Source organism: Mobula birostris, chromosome 6 (genome assembly GCF_030028105.1).
Source record: "Mobula birostris isolate sMobBir1 chromosome 6, sMobBir1.hap1, whole genome shotgun sequence".
Taxonomy (NCBI): Eukaryota; Metazoa; Chordata; class Chondrichthyes; order Myliobatiformes; family Myliobatidae; genus Mobula; species Mobula birostris.
Window position 1 is genome coordinate 189,522,618 of NC_092375.1, and position 25,978 is coordinate 189,548,595.

Below are 25,978 nucleotides of genomic sequence, written 5' to 3' on the forward strand. Positions count from 1 at the left end.
AAACCTTCACATAAACTGGAGTTTTATTTTCATAGGGTGGAGCTGTGTCTCTACCAAATGAGGTCTAAGACGACTCCTCCCTCTGCTGGCCTGCAGGTGTAGCACCAGCTTAGCCCTCTGATCACAGTCACATGAAGTCACGCAAGTAGGTAGTGGATGGTTATATGAGCATATCACAAGTCTTGGTTATGCGACCACTGATACCAGGCAATCTCTGAAGAGTATTGATAATGGCTGGGGTTACCGGTCTAGCAAAGCCACTGCTCAGAAGGAGGCAATGGCAAACCACTTCTGTAGAAAAAATTGCCAAGAACAATCACATCAAGAACGATCAAGGGGACCACGATTGCCTACAGCATACGAAATGACGCAAGATGATGATGATGACGACCTAAAATGTATGTTTCCTGTTACCGATTTCAGGAAGTTGATCAATTGGTTATAAACACAAAATAATCTGCAGAAGCTGGGATCAAAGCAACACTCACAACACGCTGGAGGAACTCAGCAGGTCGGGCAGCATCTGTGGAAATGATCAGTCAACATTTCGGGCTGGAACCCTTCGTCAGGACCGAAGAGGGAAGGGGCAGAAGCCCTAGAAAGAAGGTGGGGGGAGGGTGGGAAGGAGAAGGCTGGTAGGTCCAGTTGAAAAACCAATAATTTGAAAGACAAAGGGGTGGGGGAGGGGAAGCAGGGAGGTGATAGGCAGGAAATTACCGGAAGTTGGAGAATTCTACATTCGTACCAAGGGGCTGGAGACTACCTAGACAGTATATGAGGTGTTGCTCCTCCAACCTGAGTTTAGCCTCATCATGGCAGTGTGGAGGAGGCCATGTATGGACATATCTGAATGGGAATGGGAAGCAGAGTTGAAGTGGGTGGCTACCGGGAGATCCTGCCAGTTGTGGTGGACGTAGCGAAGGGTTCCGGCCCGAAACGTCAACTCATCGTTTCCACGGATGCTGCCCGACCTGCTGAGTTCCTCCAGCATGTTGTGAATGATCAATTGGTTATGACTACTGCAATCAAAATTAGTGTTTAAACTCCATTATTAAGCTTAAAGGAAAAGAAGATAATCAAAATGTTACAATGCTTAAATACTATTTGTGGCTGTCAGAATGAAGTATTTGGAAGACAAAAGCTGAAAGCAGAAGTTGTTCACTTGTTTTGCACGTGTAATGTAGAGGATTTTCAGTAAATCAGTGCTGTTTAATGGCAACAGTAACAGTCATAGTGGCCTCTAGGTTAAGCTTCTCTCTTTCTAAGCAGTGTGTGATAAATGAGGGAAATAGGAATAATAAAACAAAACCAAGAGATTCTGCAGATGCTAGAAATCTAGAGTAACAGACACAAAATGCTGGAGGAACTCAGCAGTTCAGGCAGCATCTATTGAAATGAATAAACAGTCTTCATTTCAGGCCGAGACTCTTCCTCAGGTTTGAAAAGGAAAGGGAAGATACCAGAATAAAAAGGTAGGGGAGGGGAATAGGAATGATGAAGACTTGTTAAGCATCAACCCAATTGTGTACAGAAGGTACCACTGATAAATCAGGAAATTACCTCCAGTAGAGAAAAAAAATGAAAGATAACTGCAACAGAAAAGGTCACATTACCAGGAAATTTCCTCTGGTTTCGAAGATAACTGGGATGGTTGGTATCACATGAAATTAATTTCTGGTCAGATAGCTTACATAAAGTAGCCTAATATCTGAATTAATCCTTACCTGACTGTTTAAGCCAAAGTTAATACTTTTTTAATAACAGATTGCTCTAATAATTTGTAATTTAGCCATAAAGACAGAACTAATTAAATTGTTTCAAGAGTGATGTTATGATAGCTTTTTTGTGACAGTGTTATTTAAACTTCTTTATATAAAAACTCATTAGCAAGGAATAATACCCAAAGGACTCACTCACACAGTTTGTAATTAGCCTGATAGTTTGGTAATGATATTGTTTTGTTGGTTAATAATTAAGAAATTACAACCAGCAATCACTGACTTTCCCCAACCACCTTCATGCTGTAACCCCACTGGCCTTGCAAATCATCAAGCCCTAATGCAGGTTCGATGATTCTCCATCAATATCACTGACCTCTTCCCAAAGAGCTGTGTAATATTCCATTCACTGATGATCCATTCAGATCATTGAAATCCCCTTGAGATCTGGCCTCCTGACCACCTCCAAAAATCAAAAACCTGCTGTCCTCCCCTGCAGTTACAAAAGGCTCTGCCAAAACCATTGGGTTGCAGCAAGATCAGCAATTCCAGACCATAACCATAATTTTTCCTTCTCACTTCTCTCCACTTAAAGCAGTCAGCGCAATGCTATTACAGCTCGGAGGCATTTCAATCCCAGTGCCATTCTCTACGGTCTCCCTGTGGAATGTGTGGGTTTCCTGCCACAGTCCAAAGACCCACAGGTTAAATGGTCATTGTAAATTATTCTGTGATTCGGACAGGGTTCATCGGTGGGTTTGTTGAGGTTTGAGGGGCGGCTCGAAGGGCTGAAAGAGCCTATTCCATGCTGTATCACTAAACAAGTAAAATAAATAAATAAATTTATCTCAGTGCCAACCTATTGCTTATCCAAATTTGTGTCCTTGACCTCTCACCGCACACTCCATCCACTAGCCTTCTCAATCTGCATCACAGCAGCCCCAAATCTTACCCACTTCTCCTACCACATTCTCTAATTAAAATAATATTATTCTTTCAGATTCCCTTTTCTACACATCTTGAAGCATTTTTGATTTCTAAGTCTTCTGGTTCTTATCAAACAACGACTCGATTTATCTGTCTACAGGTGAAACCTGATCACTGAGAGTAGTTCACCTTTAATCCCCATTTTAAAAAAAGGCTTGCATGCCCAACTTAGAATTGTCAGAAACTCTCATTCTTGGAAATCACACACCATTAAATATCCTGGCCGTAGTTCGACTAAACGAGTTGGGGGAAATAAATAGCATAGCATAGCGGTTACCATGACACCACTACAGCTCGGGGCATTCCAGAGTTCAGAGTTCAGGAGTCTCTGTATGTGCTCCCCACTGAATGCACAGGTTTTCCCAGATGCCGCTGTTTCCTCCCACTGTATAAAGACGTACCACTTAGATTGTAAATTGTCCTGTGATTAGCTTGGGGTTAATTGGGGTCATCGGGATGGTGTGGCCCCATGGGCCTACTCTGTAATTAATTTATAGAATGCCAAACACGAGCAAATCTACACTGAATCCATATCGAGTTCCATCTAATTATGGACATCACACAAATACTTAAGGATTAATTTTACCCGTCTGATATTAAAATGCCTCACCCGACATGGACTCTTGTGCAAATGTCATTTGCTTGGGAAATTTCAGAAATATCTGTACGTATTTTTGCATAATTAAAGCAGAAAGTGTTGAATACATTTCACTTGCTATCAATGTATTAAATATTCCACTATCTTCTGCCTTACTTATTAATTTAGTTGTTTTTTTTTTAGATGCAGCAACAAATAGACCCTTCCAGCCCTTCGAGTCACGCCACCCAGCGATCCCCCAATTTAACCCTAGCCTAATCACAGACAATTTACAATGACCAATAACCTGCCAATCGGTATCTCTTTGAACTGTGGGACTGTGGGAGGACCCGGAAGAAACCTACGTGGTCACGGGGAGAACATACAAACTCCTTACACTCAGCAGCGGGAATTGAACACGAGTCGCTGGACTGTAAAGCATTGTGCTAACTACTATGCTGCCGTTCTGCTCCAGAATATTTTTTTCCCCGGACTTACAGCATTGGGAGTTTTTTTTTTGTTTTCGTACTTGTTGCTTTTTTGTAATTTGTGTGTAAACATGTCCGAAATGAAAAAGCACCGTCTGAGCCATGGGAAAAGACCTTGTTTTGCCAAAGGACTACTTGTGTCATAAGCTTCCTATTTACAAAACAGGAAAGGTGATGTTGAGCAATAATGTCTTTCTGGGTAAGAAAGGACACATTCAGAAACGCTACTGATGGCAGTAAACTGAAACCTACATTGTGTTCCTAAGATGGTGCTTCCAGTAGGTGGCACAATTTGATTCGGAAAAACAACATTCTCAATAGCAAGAGTAACACGTACAAAGCAGAGACTTGAAAATTATAAATAAATTCAGTACTTCAAAGCAAATTTATTATCAAATACATACATGTCACCATATACAACCCTGAGGTTTGTTTTTTTGTGGGCATTCACAGTAACTAAAAGAACCATAATAGAATTAATGAAAGACTGCACCCAACAAGACAGACAATCAGTGTGCACAAGAGAACAAACTGTGCGAATACAAAAGGAAAAATAATAGCAATAAGTAAATAACCATTAAATATTGAGGACAGGAGATGAAGAGTCCTTGAAAGTGAGTCCACAGTGTCACGCAGGTGAGAAACTGCTAGGAAGTTCAGCAGTCTAATGAACAATGAGGGACAGAGGGACAGAGGGACAGAGGGACAGAGGGAGAACAGCGCAAGCTGAGACACGAGCTGGGAAGTCACCATGGTAACAGCTCAGAGCGTTTGAGCTAACGGACGCTGGAATTTTGGATGGATTATAAAAGGTTGATCCTTCGGTCTGATAACAGCAGAGGAGACACGACACGAGAGAACTGGGGAAGCTACCCGAGAAACCACTGGTGGAGTTTAAGACCACCATGAGGGTGGAGGCCACGGACCGATTAATTTCGACCCGTGATTACCAGTGCGGGTAAGAGCTTGCCTGTGGGGGTCTGCTGGTGGTGAACCCGTGCTGTGGGTTAGTAGACCGTTCCCTAGAAGGGGCTCTGTCCATCTGTGTCTGTGTGGGGGGGGGGGGGTCACAACAAGTGACTCTGAAGACTTCGGAAGCAAGAACAACTAAAGCTGCCGACTTGAACATCAACTCAATTATCTCTCTCTCTCTATATATATATATATATATATATATCAATCCAACTTGACACAACACAAAGTGAACTGAACTGCTTAAACTTACCTGACACCGTAAGACTGGTATCTACCTCCTGGACTATTATTTTTGCATCCACACACACATTTACAGATATATATATATAAAAAAAATAGTTTCTAACCTGTATTGTATTATTCGGTTTAATGATATTAATTCGTAGTAGTAATAAATATAGTCTTAATTTATAGTAAACCGGACTCCAGGTGTGTTCCATTTCTGCTGGTCCTTTTCAACCTGTCATGGGCTTCGTGACAAAATGTTATGTGAATTACATGTTCTCATTATGTGCTGTGTCGTATGACATGGGTGATCATGGTCTCATGACCATCATTTTTCTTGGCAACTCTTTCCTACAGAAGTGGCTTGCCATTGCTTTTGTCTGGACAGTGCCTTTACAAGACGGATCACCCCAGACATTATCTGTACTCTTCAGAGATTGTCTGCCTAGTGCCAGCGGTCGCATAACCAGGACTTGTGATATGCACCGGCTGCTCGTACGACCATCCACCACCTGCTCCCATGGCTTCACGTGACCCTGATCATTGGGGAGGGGGGACTAAGCAAGTGCTTCACCTTGCCCAAGGGTGACCTGCAGACTAGTGGTGGGAAGGAGCACCTTACACCTCCTCTGGTCGAGACGTATCCCCATAGCACCTCAAAAGTGTATGGAGGGATATGGTCCGTGTGCAGGTCAGTGGGACTAGGCAGAAAGTAGTTCGGCACAGCCAAGAAGGGCCAAAAGGCCTGTTTCTGTGCTGTAGTTTTTCTATGGTTTTTAAGTGTTTATTTTTATCAGTTGGAAATTCTAAACAGTATTTCTACATCAATTATAACAGGAAAATTGGGATCGCAAGGCACACCCATGGTGCAGTTACTGTAGGAGTTTTGTTATCTCTCTAAATATGACATCCAGTTGTTCCCCAGTATTCATATCTATAAAACCATAAGATATAGCAGCATAATTAGGCCACTTGGCCCATTGAGTCTGCTCCACCATTACATCATAGCTGATCTATTTTCCCTGTAGCCCCAATCTCCTGCCTTCTCCCTGAATCCCTTCATGCCCTGACTGATCAACAACCCATCAACCTCCACCTTGAGTGACTTGGCTTCCACAGCCATCAGTGGCAACAAGTTAGACAGATTCACCACTCTCCGGCCAAAGAAATTCCTCCTCATTGTTCAAAATGGATGCCCCTCTATTCTCAGGCGATGTCATCTGGGGTCTCAGAGACCACCACCATGAAAGACATATGTTCTTGTCATGAACAGGGTGCATTATGTGATTTGGTAATTGGTGCCTTTTTCATGAAAGTTTTTAAGCAAATCCAGTTGTTTAAAAACTCACCTTAAGCAAGCATTCATTTTGTTTCTTGATGAACATTTTCACCTTTGCTAGTATGTGCATGTCACGTTTTCCATCATCAATCTGCAAAGGCATAAATATGAAGAATAATCTTAGTTCATTATTTTATTTCTAATGCTGTAAGATGCCTCTCTTTATTTGTTATTCAGATTTCAAGCTCTGTGAAGCCTACACAAGTTTCATAGAACAGAACAGCACAGGAACAGGTACTTCAGCCCTCAATGTTGTGTTGACCCTGCTTAGAAGTGAATTTTAAACCTCCCAAACATTAATCCCTCCTATTTACACTGTGTCCATATCACTCCATCTTCCTCATATTCATGTGCCTATCTGAAAGTCTCTGAAAAGCCTCTAATATATTCAACAGAAGGATTTCAGAATCAGATTCAGGTTTAATATCACCAGTATACGTGGTGAAATTTGTTAACTTTATGGCAGCAGTACAATGAAATACATGATGAATAAATATAGGGAAAAAGCTGAATTTCAGTAAGTGTATATACGTCTTTTAAATGGTTGAGTTAAAAATTAGTGCAAAAAAAAGAAATAAACTTGCAATGCTCAATGGAGTATATCCTATTAGACAATTTATCATTTCAGATTATGCAACAGGTTTTGAAACAAGAAATTGACTAGAATAATTTTCAAATGATGTGTTGATCACATATGATCTATTAACCTGCAAATTCTGAAACTGACATTCACCATCATTATGTGCCGTATCATATGACATGGGTGATCATGGTCTTCCCATGACCATGACTGTGCTTGGCAAAATGTTTCTACAGAAGTGGTTTGTGCCTTCTACTGGGTAGTGTCTTTACAAGACGGGTGACCCCAGCCAGTATCAGTACTCTTCAGAGATTGCCCGCCTGGTGTCAGTGGTCGCATAACCAGGACTTGTGATATGCACCAGCTGCTTATATGACCATCCACCAGCTGCTCCCATGGCTTCACATGAGCCTGACATTAGATTTACTAACAAGAGAAAATCTGCAGATTCTGAAAATCCAAGCAACACACACAAAATGCCGGAGGAACTCAGCAGGCCGGGCAGCATCAATGGAAAAAAAGTACAGTATCCAATAGATGCTGCCTGGCCTGCTGAGTTCCTCCAACATTTGGTGTGTGTCGATTAGGTTTACTAAATTTCTTTTAGCTCCAATTGCAGAGTGCTTGATCGCTTTCAACTAGATCCTATGACATCTTTAAGGCTTTCAAAGTAAAAAAAAAGTTGCCTAATCACATCAGTAATATTTTTGCTTCAATAACTTTGAATATCAATGCTGCAGCCAGCATTTTGGCTCCAGTCAAGGATATAAAACATGGTAGTGTTCAACTTTTCACTATCTATATGTGCCAAAAATATTAATTCCTTTAGTATAATATTTTACCTTATAAGCACACATTTTAAATCTTTTCAGGTGGAGTGATTCACTTGAGTAAAGATCTACATTAATACTGGTGCTGGTGCGATAAAAATTATTATATTAATATATGAACTTTTAAAAACTAACTACAACTTAATCAAAGGGGTGGCACGATAGTGTAGCAATTAGTATAACACTATCACCGTACCAGTAACACAGATTTGACTCCACCACTGTCTGTAAGGAGTCTGTACACTCGTCCAGTGGGCATTGCTCCCGAGAGCTTTGGTTTCCTCCCCCATTCCAAAGTCAGTAGGTGAATTGGTCACATGGGTGTAATACATTCAATTGATCTGTTTGAAACATCATTCCGAAATTTAACTTGCTTTTTTGGCAAGTAATTGTGGATAACTACCTGCTCCTTCACCTATTTGGTAAGTAATTGTTAGTATATGCAAATCATGTAAATTACCATTTGATTAATAAACATAGTTGTGCTCTATTATATATATAGTATATGCATACACACACACATGCATACACATTTATCTGAAACATTGGTTAACACGAGCAGTTAAGCTTTAAGCCTTTACTTTACCATAGGCTCTTTCAATATTCACTTTCTCCGAGTTGTAATCCCTTTTGTTCAATATCCAATCTCAGATGAGCAAGAAATTTATTTAAATAAAAGTTAACAATTTAGCACGATGGAAACGAGCACATAATAAACTCACCCAACATTAATGATTCATTATAAATTATTGAAGCAGCATATTTCTTGCACTCCTTGCAAATTTGCTTATAACATCATCTTGAGTTTCTGACACACTGAAATCAGAAGCAAGCGTGGCAGACATCCATCAACTTCATTCCATTCTTCAGCCATGTACCTTTTCACTGGAGAAGTAATGGAGTGCTTGGGCTTACGTTGACGGACGATGAAGAGCATGACCCAGAGGCCACTGCCATTGGTCACTTGAGCCTATTACTGAGGAAAAGTTGCTCCATGACAGTGCCAGAGGCTATCCACAGGAACTCAGGGCATGCGGATGGGTTGAGAGCAAGCGGCCAGAAGGAAGAGATACAGGAGGGTTGCCCAGTTCAGGGAATGATGATGGAATCAAGCACAAGATTGCCTGACAAATCTGTTGGACGTATTTGAAGAAACAACAAGCAGTATAGACGAAGGAGAATCAGTGGATGTTGTGTACTTGGATTTTCAAAAGGCCTTTGACAAGGTGCCACACATGAGGCTGCTTAAAAAGCTAAAAGATCTAGAATGGATAAGATGTGGCTGATTTGCAGGAGGCAAAGAGTAGGAATTAAGGTAGCCTTTTCTGGTTGGCTGCTGCTGATTAGTTGTGTTCCATGAGGGTCTGTGTTAGGACCAATTCTTTTTACATTATATGTCAATGATTTGGGTGATGGGATTCATGGCTTTGTTGCAAAGTTTGCGGACGATATTAAGATAGGTGAAGGGGCAGGGAGTTTTGAGGAAGTAGAGAGGCTAGACTTAAGATAGATTAGGAGAATAGGCAAAGAAATGGCAGAAGGAATAGAGCATCAGGAAGTGTATGGTCATGCACTTTGGTAGAAGAAATGAATGGGTTTACTATTTTCTAAATGGAGACAAAATACAAAAAACTGAGGTGCAAAGGGACTTTGGAGTCCTTGTGCAGGATTCCCTAAAGGTTAATTTGCAGGTTGAGTCTGTGGTGAGGAAGGCAAATGCAATGTTAGCATTCATTTCAAGAAGACTAGAATATGAAAGCAAGAATGTAATGTCGAGGCTTTATAAAGCACTGGTGAGGCCTCACTTGGAGTATTGTGAGCAGTTCTGAGCCCCTTATCTTTGAAAGGATGTGCTGAAACTGCAGAGGGTTTTAAGAAGGTTCATGAAAATGATTCCAGGATTGAGTGGCTTGTCACATGAAGAGTATCTGATGGCTCTGGGCTTGTATTCCCTAGAATTCAGAAGAATGAGGGGTGACCTCATTGAAACCTATCAAATGCTGAAAGGCCTTGATAGAGCGGATGTGGAGAAGATGTTTCCTATGGTGAGAGAGTCTAAGACCAGAGGACACAGCCTCAGAATAGAGGGGTGTGCTTTCAGAACAGAGATGAGGAGGAATATCTTTAGACAGAGTGGCAAATCTGTGGAATTCTTAGCCACAGTCTTTATGTACATTAAAGGCAGAGGTTGATAGATTCTTGATTGGTCAGGGCATGAAGGGATACAGGGAGAAGGCAGGAGATTGGGGCTGAGAGGAAAATTGGATCAGCCATGAGGATATGGCAGAACAGACTCAATGGCCCAAATGGCCTAATTCTGCTCCTATATCTTATATTCTTATGTAGAAGGAGGAGCTAGATCTGCAGAAAGGCCAAGACTAAAGAAGTGATTGAGGGACAGGAAAGATAGAGATTGAATCGGATCAAAAGAATGAATGGAGTCAGCACGTGCATGGCATACAGTCCTGTGCAAAAGTCTTAGGCACATATACATTTCTAGGGTGCTTAAGACCTTTGTACAGTACTGTATTTGCCAACATGGAGTGGAGAGCGAGTTTGTAAAACTGGTGGGAGCAACAATGTTGGGAATGGCAAGGGGAGAGCACCACTGGAGGAATGTGAGATAGGTGACAGAGAATGAGTGCCAGGGTGGGGGGGGGGGGTAGGTAAAGACACATCCAGCCCTGCAACACCAGTCAAGGTAATTTGATTCCAAACAATTGGCTTATTAATCATTACAGAATGTCTCTCTGGTGCTTCCCATTCTCTCTCCTCTTCCTTCCCTTTTCCCAACCATGATTTCCCTTCTCCCTGCCCCCTTCCCACTCCCCGTCCACAATAGAGACCCAAATCAGAATCAGGTTTATCATCATTCACATAAGTATTTGGGTAGACATGGACTCATTAAGGATAGGCAGCATGGCTTTGTGCTTGGTAGGTTATATCAAACCAGAGTTTTGAGGAAGTTACCAGAAAAGTTCATGAAGGCAAGGCAGTGGATGTTGTCTATGTGCACTTTAGTTAAGCATCTGACCAGATCCAACATGGGAGGTTAGTCAGTAAGTGGGTATGTCTCTACCCACTTATTGGTATTCGTGTTCGTGTAATACAGCCTGGTCACCAGTTATCTTGGTCCGCTTGCCACTGAATTAATTCCCCCCTCTGAAAATCCATGTGGTGACTGGTGTGCAGCTACTGTCCCGTGATAAATAAAAGTTTCACAAAGACAATGTCCAGTCTTCAGTAAGAAGATCAGGACCAAGAATGTCAAGACTCATATACAGTCAATGGAATCACTGCCCTGAGTAAGACGTTATAGCCAGGAAACTGTCAACTCAAAAACTAGGCAGAGAGTGCACCTTCTTCTCAATGGGCAAACAGGACAAAAAGGACTATCTTCAGTGAGTGAACTTTGCCATGGGAAAGGGGTCAGGAGGAAACATGTCAAGAGTCTATTTCCCCGAGGAGTTCAGAATTAGAGATCAAAGTCTCAAAATAAGGCTAGGTCACTTGGCCCAAGATGAGGAGGAATTTCTTTGCTCAATGGGTGGTGAATCTGTGAAGTTCTCTAGCTCAGGTTGCTGAAAGGCAGGAGGTCCCAACCTGGGGTACATGGATCCCTCGGTCCCTGGCATAAAAAAAGGTTGGGAGCCCCTGCTGTTGGGATCAGGCATTATCAATTACTGCTTTGATTGCAATTTTGATTTCAAGACATTGAATTTGAAATACATCTTGAACACCCAAGTTGGTGCAATCTTTCCTTGATACTGGTATAGTTATTATTCTATAGATTGATTGAGTATGCCTGCAAGAAAATGTTTCTCCGGGTTGTATATGGTGACATCCATGTACTTTGATAATAAATTCACTTTCAACTTTGAAGGAATGAAGGAATGGTGATAAGGCGGGAACTTTCATTAAGATAGATTATCCGCCATAACTTATTGCTTGGCAGTGCAGGCTCAAGAGATAGATTAGTTTATTCATCTTGCTGGCTCGCTTTTATTAGTATATCATCATCATGTTCTGTGTGGTATGACATGGGTGATCATGGTCTTCCTACGACCACGATTGCTCTGACAAATATTTCTACAGAAGCGGTTTGCTATTGCCCCCTTCTGGGCAGTGACTTTACAAGACGGGTGGGTGACCCCAGCCATTATCAATACTCTTCAGAGCCTGTCTGCCAGGCATCAGTGGTGGCATTACCAGGACTTAAGGTATGCACCAACTGTTTATACGACCATTTACCACCTGCTTACATGGCTTCATGTGACCCCGATCAGGGGCTAAGCAAGCGTTACACATTGCCCAAGAGTGATCTGCAGGCTAGCGGAGGGAAGGACCGCCTTACGCGTCCTTTGGTAGAGATACATCTCCACTTTAACGGCAATCCACATCTGTAGAACAATTTGCCAATAACAATCATGACCATATGATCACCTAAATCATATGACATGGCACATAACAAACCATGTTTAAGTAAGCAATATTTTGCTCTTGAGACAGTTCAGAAGAGCCCACAACACACTAGTTTAGATTTTTGAATCCATCTTTCTCTACTGTTCTTCTCCCAGATCACATTACTAACTTTCTTTTACAACAGGAGGAAATTTTTTCTATTCTTTAATGAAGACTGCTCCCAATGGTTCTCAAACCTAGTAAGTCAAACATTCACAAACAGAATTCACATCCTACAGAATCCATAATTCCTCTTCAAACAAATTGAAAATACTTCAGTAGGAATATTTTAAACAGGCAACAAAAGGATGAACTGGACAATTAATTACTAAATCTAGTATAATTGTCTGGGTAGACTCCAGAGTCCCCCAGGAGGACCACAACCTTGTCTTGGGTTGGAAGCTTGCGTGCCTCAATATTCTGGAGAGCTACGCTGGCTGGCGTTAGGGCTTTATGATTTGGCCTTTGGTAGGGTCACCCACGCCAAAAAAGGTTAAAGGATAGAGGCCAAACTAAGAGTGGTCCACTGGTTTTCCAGGTTTGGGGGTTCAGCTCATGGCTAACAACCCTGACTGGTAAAACAAAACTGTTATGGAAACAGCAATGAGGAATCCTTCTACATCGTGAGTGATGATATTCCCAAGTCGCCACCTGGGACATGCATGACTGACAGTAAACAGAAGGGAAGCTAGACACGATGAGGGAAGCTATGAACACCACCAGAGATGGAAGACCTTCATTGCTGCCCTAAGTCAGACATCCCACCCTGCAAAAACTCATTTCAGGGAGGTAGCACCATCAATTTGTGGGAGACTTCCGGGAGAGGTGGGATGTCTGCAATAGAGTAGCTCCTTAGCACTGACCAGCTAGTTTAAGTAACGTTAGCTATGCTAATGAACGAATGACACCTGTTAAACTCACCTCAACACGTCTTTTACAGTCTTAACCCACCATGGGCAATAGAAAAGTCACTGTTGCAAACAGCGCAGCGAGCAACACTGTCATTATTTTGAACCCTATTAGGCAGGGGTACACTTTAGTGTAGTCTGGGGTGACGTACGTTTTATATTTTTTTTGGAACACTCTGCCATGGTGCGCTCTCACTTGCGCTCTCTCTCTCTCTCTCTCGTGGTCACTCGCGCACTCTCAAGCGCTCTCGCTTGCTTTCGCTCTCGTGCGCTCTCCCTCTCTCGCTCACGTGCCCTCGCTTGCTTTCTCTCTCGTGCTCTCTCTTGCTTTCCTCTCACTCGCTCTCAAAAAAATTGATTTCTGTGATATTGTATATAATTTGTGGGCATCAGGGAGCCACTATTAATATGCGGGAGACTCCCGCAAGTTCCGGAAGAGGTGGGATGTCTGCTAAGTGCCAGTGGCATAACAGGCAAAAGAAGAAAACTCCAATATAACGTTTTTAACTCAATTTTAGTCCACCTGAAAACACATTTCTAATTTGGATTACATCAGATATACCAACATATGGGGCCCAGACTTTTCAACATTGCATCCAAAATGAATCAAGCTATCACCAATTTATTTTGCAAATTTAAAAACATGATATAATATGGCATTTGACTTTTGACACCTTTGAACCGCTTTGAAACTGTAACATACATGGCAAAGGATATTACTGGAAGTGTTTTGCTTGCAAAATAAGGTCAGCATTCAACTTTTTAAGAACAGGATTAGTGTGTTAAATGTGAGCGACAAAAGCAAACTTTGTCTTCTGTAATAGTTAATTAAAAATGTTTATCCAAATGTATGAGATCAAGCAGAAAAGTGAGAAGGGAAGCAGATGTGTAGTGTGTGGATAGTGATTAAATCCTGCAGCTTTCCCTCTGAGTCCAATGGAAAAGCAAACAGTTTCACATGAAGTCACATTTGTGTCCATGAGCATAACAAAAGGGAAATTTTGAAGCATCAGCACAACATTAATTGCCCTTGGAAACAAGGCTCCAACTTTTATTTAACTTTGTCATCAACAAGCCTCACGAGTTGCTAGGAGAAAGAGTAGCCTTCACTTTTCCAGATCAGTAACATTTAATAACATCACGCCACGTATTTTAAATGTGCCCAGAAATTAACTACAGTTTAGGAATAAATGCCTTTTAAAATAATAGAAAATATTTTTGTCGTTTTAATTTCAGTCATCATAATCATTATGTGCCGTTTCATAGGAAATAGCCGGTGATGGTCTTGACCACCACTGTTCTTTGCAAATTTTTCCACAGAAGTGGTTTGCCATTGCCTTATTCAGGGTAGGGTCTTTACAAGACAGGTGACCACAGCCATTCTCAATACTCTTCACAGATTGCCTGCCTGGTGTCAGTGGTCACATAACCAGGACTTGTGATACGCACCAGCTGCTCATATGACCATCCACCACCTGCTCCCATGGCTTAATGTGACCCTGATCGGGGTTGGGGTGGGGGGGGGGGTTGGTTTCAGCAGGTGCTGTACCCTGCCCAAGGGCGACCTGCAGGCCAGTGGCAGAAGGAGCGCCTTACACCTCCTTTGGTAGACATTTCCACCCTGACACCCACCATACAGTAAATTTGTTTAAGTGGTTATAAGCATGGTTGCCTTCACTATATGATCTAGGAAAATGGTTCTGAGCTTTCCTTGCCTTTACATAGCATTAGGCAAAGCCAAGTTCCCCATTCTAAAGTTTATCGTTGATGTGAAGTCGCAGCTTAGCTCTGTGATACCCCAGGACCATTCCTTTCAAAAGTACCAACTCCCTTTCCTCTCACTGCTGCCCAAAGGGTCATCTATTTTAGATTTTACATTTATTTCATCAAACTTCTCTGACCCATAACATCCTTCATACCAGTTTAAAAGTGGTAAATGACTCCTCCCCCCCCCAATCTACAAATAGCTTGTAACTTCCCTTTCGGAGGTGAGCTTTTGAACTGCCTGTACAACCTGGCATTTTTGTGGTATGAACCTGAAGCCTTGAAGGTGCGGGATGGTTGCAGCACAGCACCGAGTGTGGGGCTGAATCGAGATGGTGGGATCTGGGCCTGAGAGCAGAGAATGAGTTAAAGTTTAGCCATTGCTGGAGCAGACTTGGAGTTGATTTGACGCAGCAGAACCAAGGCAAGGGTTGAGGCGAGGAAAGACCCGTTTGAGCTATTTAAGCTCCAGGCCGAATCGAAAAGATCTGGCACGTGCTGAACCAAAGCAGTGAGCACCGGGCCTGTGACTGTGACCTCGTCGGAGCGGTGGAGGCCAGTTCTGAATGCAAGGAACAACCAGAGGTTTGGGCGACTTCAGCGCCAGACCAGATTGAAAAGTTTAAGGTGTCAGGGCCAGAGGTGAAGGATGGGCTGGCTCAGTGAGGTTTACATGTCTTTGTGCTGAACTGAGGCAGTGGCCTGCAGCTAATGGGCTCCTAAATTGGCTGCAACGACACCTGGCTTTGTGTCTGTGGACTTGCTGCCATGAACTTCAATTCCGAATGCTATTTGCTTACTTTTATTGTTTGCACGATGTTTTGTGGCTGCTGGTAGAGGACGAATCACAAGGCTGTATATGGTACACATACTTTAATACCAAAGGTACTTTGAACTTTGAATAACATAAATGGGAGCTTAATTGTAAAAATAGCTGTGGGTAAACTGTGGGCATAGCAGTAATCTAGGTGCCTGAAATAACAATAAAGATATCTATCACCTGCTAGCCCCTCCACCTACTCTTTTATTGCAGCTGCTGTCCTACCCCCAACTCCCCTCCAGTCCTGAAGAAAAGTCCCAGCCCAAAATGTTGACTATTTACTTTCCTCCATAAATGCAGCCTGACCTAATGACTTGCTCTCCAGCATTTTGAGTGTGTTTTTAAGCATGGCAGCTGTGGAATTTAAATTGAAATTAATTATTTGAGGTTTACAAAAAAATACCAGTCCATGTTGAAACCACTTAAACAGCCTACTCCCATCGACCCGCACTAGGACCATAACCCCACTGCCGTGAGCCCTGCGGCATGGCCATTGAGCGTTGAGCTTCCAGGGTTCTTGAGCACCTATATTTACTAACCAATATTTTAACTAGAGTTGTTACGCCTTGTGTTTTTGGTTTAACCCTGTTAATTTGATTGTGGCTGGCACAGATTTCCCACATTCTATGGTTATTTAAAGAGGTCTCTCATTCAGTGCCTTTGTGGGGTCGTTGTGTCAGAAAGGATGAATTGTCTTGTGCCGTTGCTCAGAGAGGCTCAGACTCTGATATTTAACCTTGTTTCTTTCTCTTCCTGGGGATTCCGCCGTGCCTCTGGACCTGGATCCAGTCTTTCATGACAGCACTGTGACACCTCCTATCCACGTACCTATCCAAATGTCTCTTAAACGTTGAAGGCAAACTCACATACACCATTCATGCTGTCAGCTCATTCCACACTCACATGGCCCTCTGAGTGAAAAAGTTCCCCTTATGTTCCCCTAAACTTCTCAACCTTCACCCTTAAGCCATGACCTCTGGTTGTAGTCCCACCCAACCTCAGTGGAGTATGGTTGGTCCGACTGAAGTGCAAAACATTGCACTCGTCTGCATTAAATTTCATCTACCATTTGTCAGCCTATTTTTCCAGCTGATTCCTCTTCAAGCCATCATAGCCTTCCTCATTGTCCACTACACCCCCAATCTTGGTGTCATCTACAAATTTACTGATCCAGTTAACCATATTATAGTCCAGATCATTGATATAAATGACAAACAACAATGGACCCAGCACTGATTCCTGCAGCACTCTACTTGCCACAGCCCTCCAGTCAGAGAGGCAGCCAACTACAACCGCTCTCTGGCTTCTTCCACAAAGCCAATGTCCAATCCAATTGACTACCTCATCCTGAATGCCTAGTGACTGAATCTTCTTGACCAGCCTCCCATGCAGGACCTTGTCAAAGGCCTTGCTAGAGTCCATGTAGACAACATCCACTTCCTTGCCTTCATCCACTTTCCTGGTAACTTCCTCTAAACACTCAGTAAGATTGGTTAGACATGACCTACCATGTATGAGGCCATGCGGACTATCCTTAATCAGTGCATGTCTATGCAAATACTTATATATCCAGTTCCTTAGAATACCTTCCAATAACTTTCCCACATCCAATGTCAGATTCACTGGCCTATAATTTCCTGGCGTCTGTTTACGGCCTTTTTTAAACAGCGGAACAAAATTGGATACCCTCCAATCATCTGGTACCTCTCCTGTCACTAAGGCCATTTAAAATATCTTTGCGAGGGTACAGGCAATTTTTGAACTTGCCTCCCACAGGATCCAAGGGAACACCTTGTCAGGCCCTGGGGATTTATCCCCCCTCTACTTCTATTCCCCATTCAGGCCTCATATCTTTCTCACCTGCCTATCACCTCCACCAACCCACAGCCCTGTGTTCCCTCTTCCTTCCTTTTCTCTTATGGTCCACTCTCCTCTCCTCTCAGATTCCTTCTTCTCCAGTCCTTTATCATTCCTACCCACTTGGCTTCACCTATCACCTTCAAGTTAGCCTCCTTCCTCTCCAGCCACCTTTTTATTGTGGCCTATTTCACCGCGCGCCCCCCCCCCTTCCTTTCCAGTCCTGAAGGGTCTTGGCCCAAAACTTTGACTATTTATTCATTTCCAGTGACGCTGCCTGACCTGCAGAATTTCTCAAGCATTTTGTGTGCGTTGCTCTGGATTTCCAGCGTCTGCAAAATTTATCATGTTAACATTTTCCTTTTATTCACATGTGCAAGGTCAAAGAAAGTGGTGTTACATTCTCTAATAGCTCATGGAAAAATACAACTTGGTGTTCTTGAAGAAAACACAAAACATGCTATCAATAATTGAAAATAGTAAATTTATAAGACTATGGATTCTGCCTCTACTACATGTCAAAGTTTTAGTTGCAAATTGAAGCAACATCACACACACAGCAAACACAATCTTGCATTTGCAACTATGCAACAACTTTAATTTAGCAAAGTTTTAAAAAACAAGATGATTCATGAAGACATCTAACATCCACAGAAGCAGAATTGGAGCCAGCAGAGATTACCAAAAGTTGTATAATATATCATGAATTAAATCTGTAAAAATTGTATGATAATTTATCATTTGAAAGTAAGTTTCCCTTTAAACTTTATAGGGTGAAGAACTCAAGCTGTAAACTTTAAATCATTAATAGGCATTTTAAAAGTAATTATACATTGCAACACTGGAAGGTTAATGATCCATCCTTGCTGTAAGCAGTCAATGGGACCAAGGTTTAAAAGACAAAAGACAAAAGCTAACAGAGGACAATTTTCTCAGCCAGGGCATTAACCCTCTTTAAGATCAGACTGTTAGTTTCACAAATACTTTACTGATCAATCAGTAAAGAATTTAATAATACAATGGGCTTCAAACAAACATTGGTGATTACTGCGCAGAGTGTAAACTGAAACCAGTAACGGAGCACAAAGCAAAATCCACAAGTTGAGGTTTATTAATTAATCTGGGTCCATGAATTAAATCTGTAAAAATTGTATGATAATTTATCATTTGAAAGTAAGTTTCCCTTTAAACTTTATAGGGTGAAGAACTCAAGCTGTAAACTTTAAATCATTAATAGGCATTTTAAAAGTAATTATACATTGCAACACTGGAAGGTTAATGATCCATCCTTGCTGTAAGCAGTCAATGGGATCAAGGTTTAAAAGACAGAAGACAAAAGCTAACAGAGGACAATTTTCTCAGCCAGGGCATTAACCCTCTTTAAGATCAGACTGTTAGTTTCACAAATACTTTACTGATCAATCAGTAAAGAATTTAATAATATAATGGGCTTCAAACAAACATTGGTGATTACTGCGCAGAGTGTAAACTGAAACCAGTAACGGAGCACAAAGCAAAATCCACAAGTTGAAGTTTACTGTGACATTAGAATGTTTCGTAAGGACACAGAGAAATAGTTGGTGATGTATCTTACAGAAGACAGTAGGAACACTTCTGGAGGCATTTCTAATAAATTGAGGATTTCTAAAATAAGATTAACAGTGTCAAATCAATGGCCGCTGGTTCGGATTACCACTGACTACTGAGTCAGGGTTCTGATGAATCTGTTGGGGATCATTTGGCTGATATTACCAAATCCTTTTGAAAATAATATTCCCAACTCACCTTTATTATTGTCATTCAGTCGGCGATTTTACAATTCGGGCCGTTCTGGAGCTCGGAGTTCAATTATGGTGCCTCTGTACATCCTCCCCCCGGAATACATGGGTTTTCCCGGGTGCTCCGGTTTCCTCCCACAGTCCAAAGCCCGACCGGTTAACTGGTCATTGTAAGTTGTCCCGTGGTTAGGTTAGAGTTAATCGGGTTTGTCGGGGGTTGATGGGGCAAAGGCCCGACTTCGTGCTGTATCGCCAAATAAATCTCAGGGCCGTGCACTGCATCCACCCTTTAAATCTAATACACGGGAGACTAAACAAAATGAACAGTCTGCTGGAGGAAGATTCAATAGATCCAGCAAAGTCTGTGGTAGGAAGGGGGTTTAGGAAAGGGTCCAAACGCTGCATCAAATGTCCACCGTTCCTCTTTAACAGATATTGTTACCCTACCTCTGTTAAATTCCTCCAGCAGAGATAGGCTGTCGGAAAAGCAAACTGATTTTATTCTTGTTCGTAAAGACCAAACAACACTTCTAAACACGAAAAGCTATTATTTTGTGGTAATGTAGATACTGTAATAACGTACGGACTTCATTCACTTTCTACCTTTATCTCCTCTTCCACTGTTTGAACGCTCGAATACTACCCCCAAAATACAGTTAGAGTACTAGATTCCTACGTCAGCACGTATAAATACACTTTACTATTTTGTAAAAAACAAGATTTAGTATACCTGTACCGGGAAGCCAGTCCTCATAATCGGCGCGGAGAAACTACCGAGGGCAGCGGAGGCGTCAACTACACAATAGTCGGACAGTCATTGGGTCGAGTTTTATGATTAACGAGCTGTGGTCGGAGAGGAAGGAATGTTTTGTTTTGAAGGTTCCTTTTTGCTGACGACTGAAAAAAAAACCACAGGCGTTTCCTAGCTCTTCGCGAAGACAACTAAGAATAATAGCTCCGGGCTGTCTGTTTAGAAATGACATGGACGAACTGCAGACACGAAAACAAAAACTGCCGCAGGAATCAGTGAATCAAGTAGCTGTGAAAAGTCTGTCAAAACATACGTGTTTTCTTGCGTGGTTTATATATATTTATGTATGTATGAGTCACGCGCGATTAGCTTCCCGTCACAAGATGAAAAGTCCCGTGTGAAGTCTCCCCTCACCCCACCGGAAGAAATGCCCTGCGTAAACAAGGGTTGATAATGCACGGGAAGGGGGCAGTTATGTCTGGGACGTTTAACGCAACTGTTGGACTGCCGAGTTAGACTTGCACAATGACAGTAAGTACAGAAGCTGCAACTAACTTCAGAATTACACCACCCTCTGACTATAAACTAATGTTTTTTTGGGCGGTGGCGGGATAGTCCTCGCCTTAAAGATGTAGGAGACTCAGACCATGTCATGTCATATATCGGTTTGACACCTACCTGATACAGTGATGATGTAAACAACACGTAAGGTGAAGGAGCATAAAGAATGATAAATTGATTTACTGTATATCAGTGAGACCCGAGTGGAAGATCAGTAGCAACACACATCAAAGTTGCTGGTGAACACAGCAGGCCAGGCAGCATCTCTAGGAAGAGGTACAGTCGACGTTTCAGGCCGAGACCCTTCATCAGGACTAACTGAAAGAAGGATCGGTAGATGAGGAGACCGCTTCGCCAAACACCTACACTCCGTCCGCCAGAAAAAGTGGGATCTAATCATTCCTCTCCATCTCCATAGTAAATTAAATGTTTGGATGTATACTGTTCAAATGGTCATGGACATGTTGCAGTCCATAAGGCCACATTGCGAAGGTGTTGACATATCTAAAGAAGCATTTGGGGCACAAGGGCGATGAGCTCAGAGCCCTCTCCTCAAATTTCTCCATGTAGAAGTTAGCAATAGGTGGCTACAAAGGCAATCCCATGGACACTCCATCTGTTTGTTCATAGTAGTTCCCTTACAGAGGAAGTACTTCGATGTAAGGGTGTATTCAAAAAGATCAGTGGTACCCTTATCAAACTTTGACTGCAGGCTGAACAAGCTGTCCCTAATGGGAACTCTCCTGAACAAGGACACCACTTTGAAACTAACCATTATGTCCTCTGGGGTCAGCTGGATGTTGGTTATCATTTTTACGAAGTCAGTTGAATTTGGGATGTGATGCTCACAGCGCCCAACAAAGGGAGACAGCATGGTTGTTAAACGCTTAGTGAGGTAGTAAGTCAAAATGGGCGTAGGATTGACTTAGATGATACAAAACTACCATGCTGCCCCGATGGATATTGGGACGGTCTGGTGAAGGAAGCCATTGTAATACAACTAGAGGAGAAGAATTTTAACAAAGGCAAAGGGTTTGCTGTAAGTAAGAACTGGAATTCGATGAAGATGGCAGAATTTGTCATCGAAACATCCATTAAAATTGATAACTAAATTATTATTTAAATGATGCAAGATTGCAGCATGCTGTTGTGCAGAGGGACTTGGGAGTGCTTGTTCATGAATTGCAAAAAGTTGGCTTGCAGGTGCAACAGGTTATTAAGAAGGCAAACGGAATGTTGGCCTTCATTGCTAGAGGGATTGAATTCAAGAGCAGGGAGGTCATGCTGCAACTATACAGGGTACTGGTGAGGCCGCACCTGGAGTACTGCAAGCAGTTCTGATCTCATTACTTGAGGAAGGATGTGCTGGCTTTGGAGGCAGTGCAGAGGAGATTCAGCAGATTGATTCCAGAGATGATGAGGTTAACCTATGAGGAAAGATCGAGTCGCCTGGGACTATACTCTCTGGAATTCAGAAGAATGAGAGGGGATCTTATAGAAACATACAAAATTTTGAAAGGGATAGATAAGATAGAAGTAGGAAAGTTGATTCCATTGGTAGGTGAGACTAGAACTAGGGGACATTGCCTCAAAATTCAGGGGAGTGGATTCAGGACAGAGATGAGGAGAAACTATTTTTCCCAGAGAGTGGTAAATCTGTGGAATTCTCTGCCCAGGGAAGCAGTTGAGGCTTCTTCATTAAATATGTTTAAGAAACAGTTGGATAGATTTTTACATAGGGGAATTAAGGGTTATGGGGGAAAGGCAGGTAGATGGAGCTGAGTTTACGGACAGATCAGCCATGATCTTATTGAATGGCGGGGCAGGCTCGATGGGCTGGATGGCCGACTCCTGCTCCTATTTCTTATGTTCTCCCAGTGACCACCGATTTTAATTCCACTTCCCATTCCCATTCCACGTGTCAGTCCATTGCCTCCTCTACTGTCGCGATGAGGCCACACCCAACCAGAGGAACAACACCTTCTATTCCGTCCGGGTAGCCCCCAGCCTGATGGCATGAACATCGATTTCTCCAACTTCCAGTAATGTCTCCCCGCCTTCACCTTTCACTGCCTGCCCATCACCTCCCTCTGGTGCTCCTCCCCCTTTTCATCCTTCCATGGCCTTCTGTCCTCTCCTATCAGACTCACCCTTCTGCAGCCCTGTATCCCTTTCACCATTCAACTTCCCAGCTATTTACTTCACCAACCTCCCCTGCCCCTCCTGGTTTCACCTATCATCTTATGTTTCATCCTCCCCCCCCCCCCCCAACACTTCTCACTCTGACTCCTCATCTATTTCCTCCAGTCCTGCTTCGGCCTTGTTGTAGTGTGGATGAAATTACCGGAGAGACAGAGTCACTGGTGGATACAAAGTAACTTCTTTATTCGACAATGTACAGCAAGCATCTTACGGACGGAGACACTTTCCACAGAAAGGTCTGTTAGCTCAATGTGTGAAGATGTGTTCAGAAGCATCAATAGATGTATGTACACAGTGGGCTCGATATTTATATGCTAAACACAAAGGCAATTGCTACTTAAAAGTTATAGACAATGCTTCCTTTTGAAGCTACATTACAAAATATCACACCATCCTTTCCTCCTGATGCCAACATGTCTGGGTTGGTATCCACAGCCTTTAGGAATGTAAATTAAGTCTACGATACATTTATTTAGCATTTCCCGTGTTAACATAGAAGACAATTAATATTTATAATGTATAGGTGATACTGTCTTCGAAACTACAGCATCAGGCACCAGAAGCATCTGGTATTCACACCCTTTTAGGAAGCCCATTGTGGTGGACTCAATCCACAGTCCTTTATCAAACAGTTAAAACGGAAGTCTGGTGGCCAAAGTCATTTAAGTGTAAACAAATCATCTACCCAAAATGAAATCCACTCTAATAGCCTGAAATGTTGACTGTACTCTTTTCCATAGGTGCTGCCTGGCCTGCTGAGTTCTTCCAGCATTTTGTGTGAGTTGCTTGGATTTTCAGCATCTGCAGAGATTCTTTTGCATGAGAAATAAAAGCACATTCAGAGCATGAGGCATCATGTCACAATATATGCACTATCTATTCAAGTACTAAGATTGGTTGCAAATACACAACAGTAGCATTGAGGGTACGGATTTTGTTCCCTAGGTCGACACAACCTTTGCCCAGCTGCATTTTCATCAGCTTGTCCAAAAACAAGGTGAGACAGTTCAAGAGTTTTCTACTTACCTTTAACAGGGAGCAAAGGTCTTTAAATTTCCAACTGACACAGACAACTAAATCAGGGATGCCATAGCGGGAAAATATAACTTAGTCAATGTGTGGAGAAACTTACTGGAGAATATGCTGGGCTTAACGCTTGCCTGCACACTGGAAATAGCAGCACAATGTGAAAAAGGAAAGGAAAAATTGTTAGCCATGTCACTCCAAGGGGACCAGCCATAGACTGTGCACCATATTTCACACCGTGAGGACACGACACATGGCGAAAAGACAGAGGGAAAAAGAAAGTCTACTTATCAAACTGGGAGGGGTCTATCCTCAAGATTTGGGGGAGTAGATTTAGGACAGAGATGAGGAAGAACTGCTTTTCCCAGAGTGTGGTGAATCTGTGGAATTCTCTGCCCAATGAAGCAGTGGAGGCTAAGTATATTTAAGACAAGATTGGATAGATTTTTGCATTGTAGGGGAATTAAGGGTTATGGGGCAAAGGCAGGTAGTTGGAGATGATCTTATCAGCCATGATCTTATTGAGTGGCAGAGCAGGCTCAATGGGCCAGATAGCTGACTTCTGTTCCTATTTCTTATGAAAGGAAATGCTACAGATGTGGAAACACAGATCACCTAGGTAGAGACCCAAACTGGACAGACATGTAGAAAGTGCACTGGAAAGGACCACTTTGCAAAATGTGTTGGACAAAAGAATTAAAGACACAAAAAGTGAACAATGTTGAGGATGAACAGAAAGAATTTGCACTTGGGGTTTATGAGACAGCCATCTGAAAAAATTTACTCTTTGTGTAGGAGGTGTAAATCTGTGCATGTTAGTAGATTCAGGAACCAGAAGTAGTGTACTGGGTGAAAATGTGTGGGAAAAATTAAGTCTGAGAAGATAAAGTGCCATTCATGTATTATTAAGCAGAAGAGAAAACTGAACCCATATTTATCTGGCATATCACTGGAGGTTCAGGGTATGTTTGAGTGTGAAATCAGTATTGGAAACAGAACAGACGAGGAAGAGTTCATCATGACAAAAGGCAAAGGTGAACCACTCCTAGGTAGAGAAACCACTACAAAATTGGGTGTGTAAAAGACTGGAGAAAGTGTGTCAGTAGTGACAGATGTCAAAGAGTCACTTCTCAAAAGTATTTGAAGGGGGAGGAAAGCTGAACACTCAGCAGATCAGTCTGTACATTGATCCAAAGGTAAAGCCTGTGGCCCATACACTCAGACACAGACCTTACAACTTAAGGGTGGCTGTTGAAAAAAAAATATTGAACAGCTAATGAACATGGACATTATTGAGAAAGTGGCAGGCCCCAACTCCTTGATTTACCCGATAGTAATTTTACCAAAACTGGACAAGGACATCAGAAAGTGCCTTGACATGAGAAGGGCAAATGAAGCAGTTGTGGGGGAGAGATGTCCTATTCCAACTGTAGATGAGATGCTACGGGGTATGAATGGGACTGCGGTGTTTAACAAACTACGAGAAATGGGGCTATCACCAGCTAGAACTAACTCCAGAATCTAGAGGGAAAACCACATTTGCTGTGCATAATGGAGTGTATAGTTACAAGAGACTTGTATTTGGTGTGTCATCAGCCAGTGAGCAGTACCAGCATGAGATAGCAAATGCTTTAGCTGGAATTAAAGGAGTTGAGATGATGTGATTGTACATGCGTCTAACCAAAAACTGCACGATGAGAGACTGCATGCTGTCTTAAAGAGACTCGCTGAGTGTGGACTGACACTAAACCCAGAGAAATGTCAGTTCAACATGGACAGACTAGTTTTCATGGGAATTCTCTTGTCACAGGAAGGCATCAGACCAACTGGGGAGAGAGTGCAAGAGGTAACGGAGGCTTGTGAACCAAAACGCCACAGAAGTGAGAAGTGTTGGTTACAGCGGCAGATTCATACCACAGTTTGCAACTGCGTCAGAACCACCAAGGCAATTGACCAGGAAGAATACCCAGTTCAAGTTCAGAGGAGAACAGAGACAGGTATTCAAAGCCCTAAGAGAGGAGCTAGTAAGAACTGGTAAACTGGCCTAGTTTAATAAAGATGGGCCAACTAAAGTAATAGCGGATGTCAGCCCAGTCAGACTGGGGGCAGTACTCATACAAAAACAAAGTGA

The 25,978-nt window shown here is 42.4% G+C and overlaps 2 protein-coding genes across 6 annotated transcripts in view; one reads left to right on the forward strand and one right to left on the reverse strand.

Annotated features, from left to right (window-relative positions):
* tmem37 (transmembrane protein 37) overlaps nt 1–20,431 on the reverse strand; it is a 32,232-nt gene extending 11,801 nt beyond the window's left edge. The window contains exons 1-2 of the mRNA XM_072262122.1: nt 20,038–20,431; nt 6,320–6,400 (exon numbers count right to left, since the gene is read on the reverse strand). Of these exons, the coding sequence (XP_072118223.1) occupies nt 6,320–6,400; nt 20,038–20,061 (105 nt within the window). The 5' untranslated portion in view covers nt 20,062–20,431. The remainder of the gene's footprint in view (nt 1–6,319; nt 6,401–20,037) is intronic.
* c6h2orf76 (chromosome 6 C2orf76 homolog) overlaps nt 20,043–25,978 on the forward strand; it is an 88,446-nt gene continuing 82,510 nt past the window's right edge. For 4 of the 5 annotated variants that reach the window (XM_072262123.1, XM_072262125.1, XM_072262126.1 and 1 more), the window contains exons 1-2: nt 20,043–20,589; nt 25,658–25,844. In XM_072262123.1, the coding sequence (XP_072118224.1) occupies nt 20,584–20,589; nt 25,658–25,844 (193 nt within the window). In that variant the 5' untranslated portion in view covers nt 20,043–20,583. The remainder of the gene's footprint in view (nt 20,590–25,657; nt 25,845–25,978) is intronic. The other variant, XM_072262124.1, reaches the window with a different exon arrangement.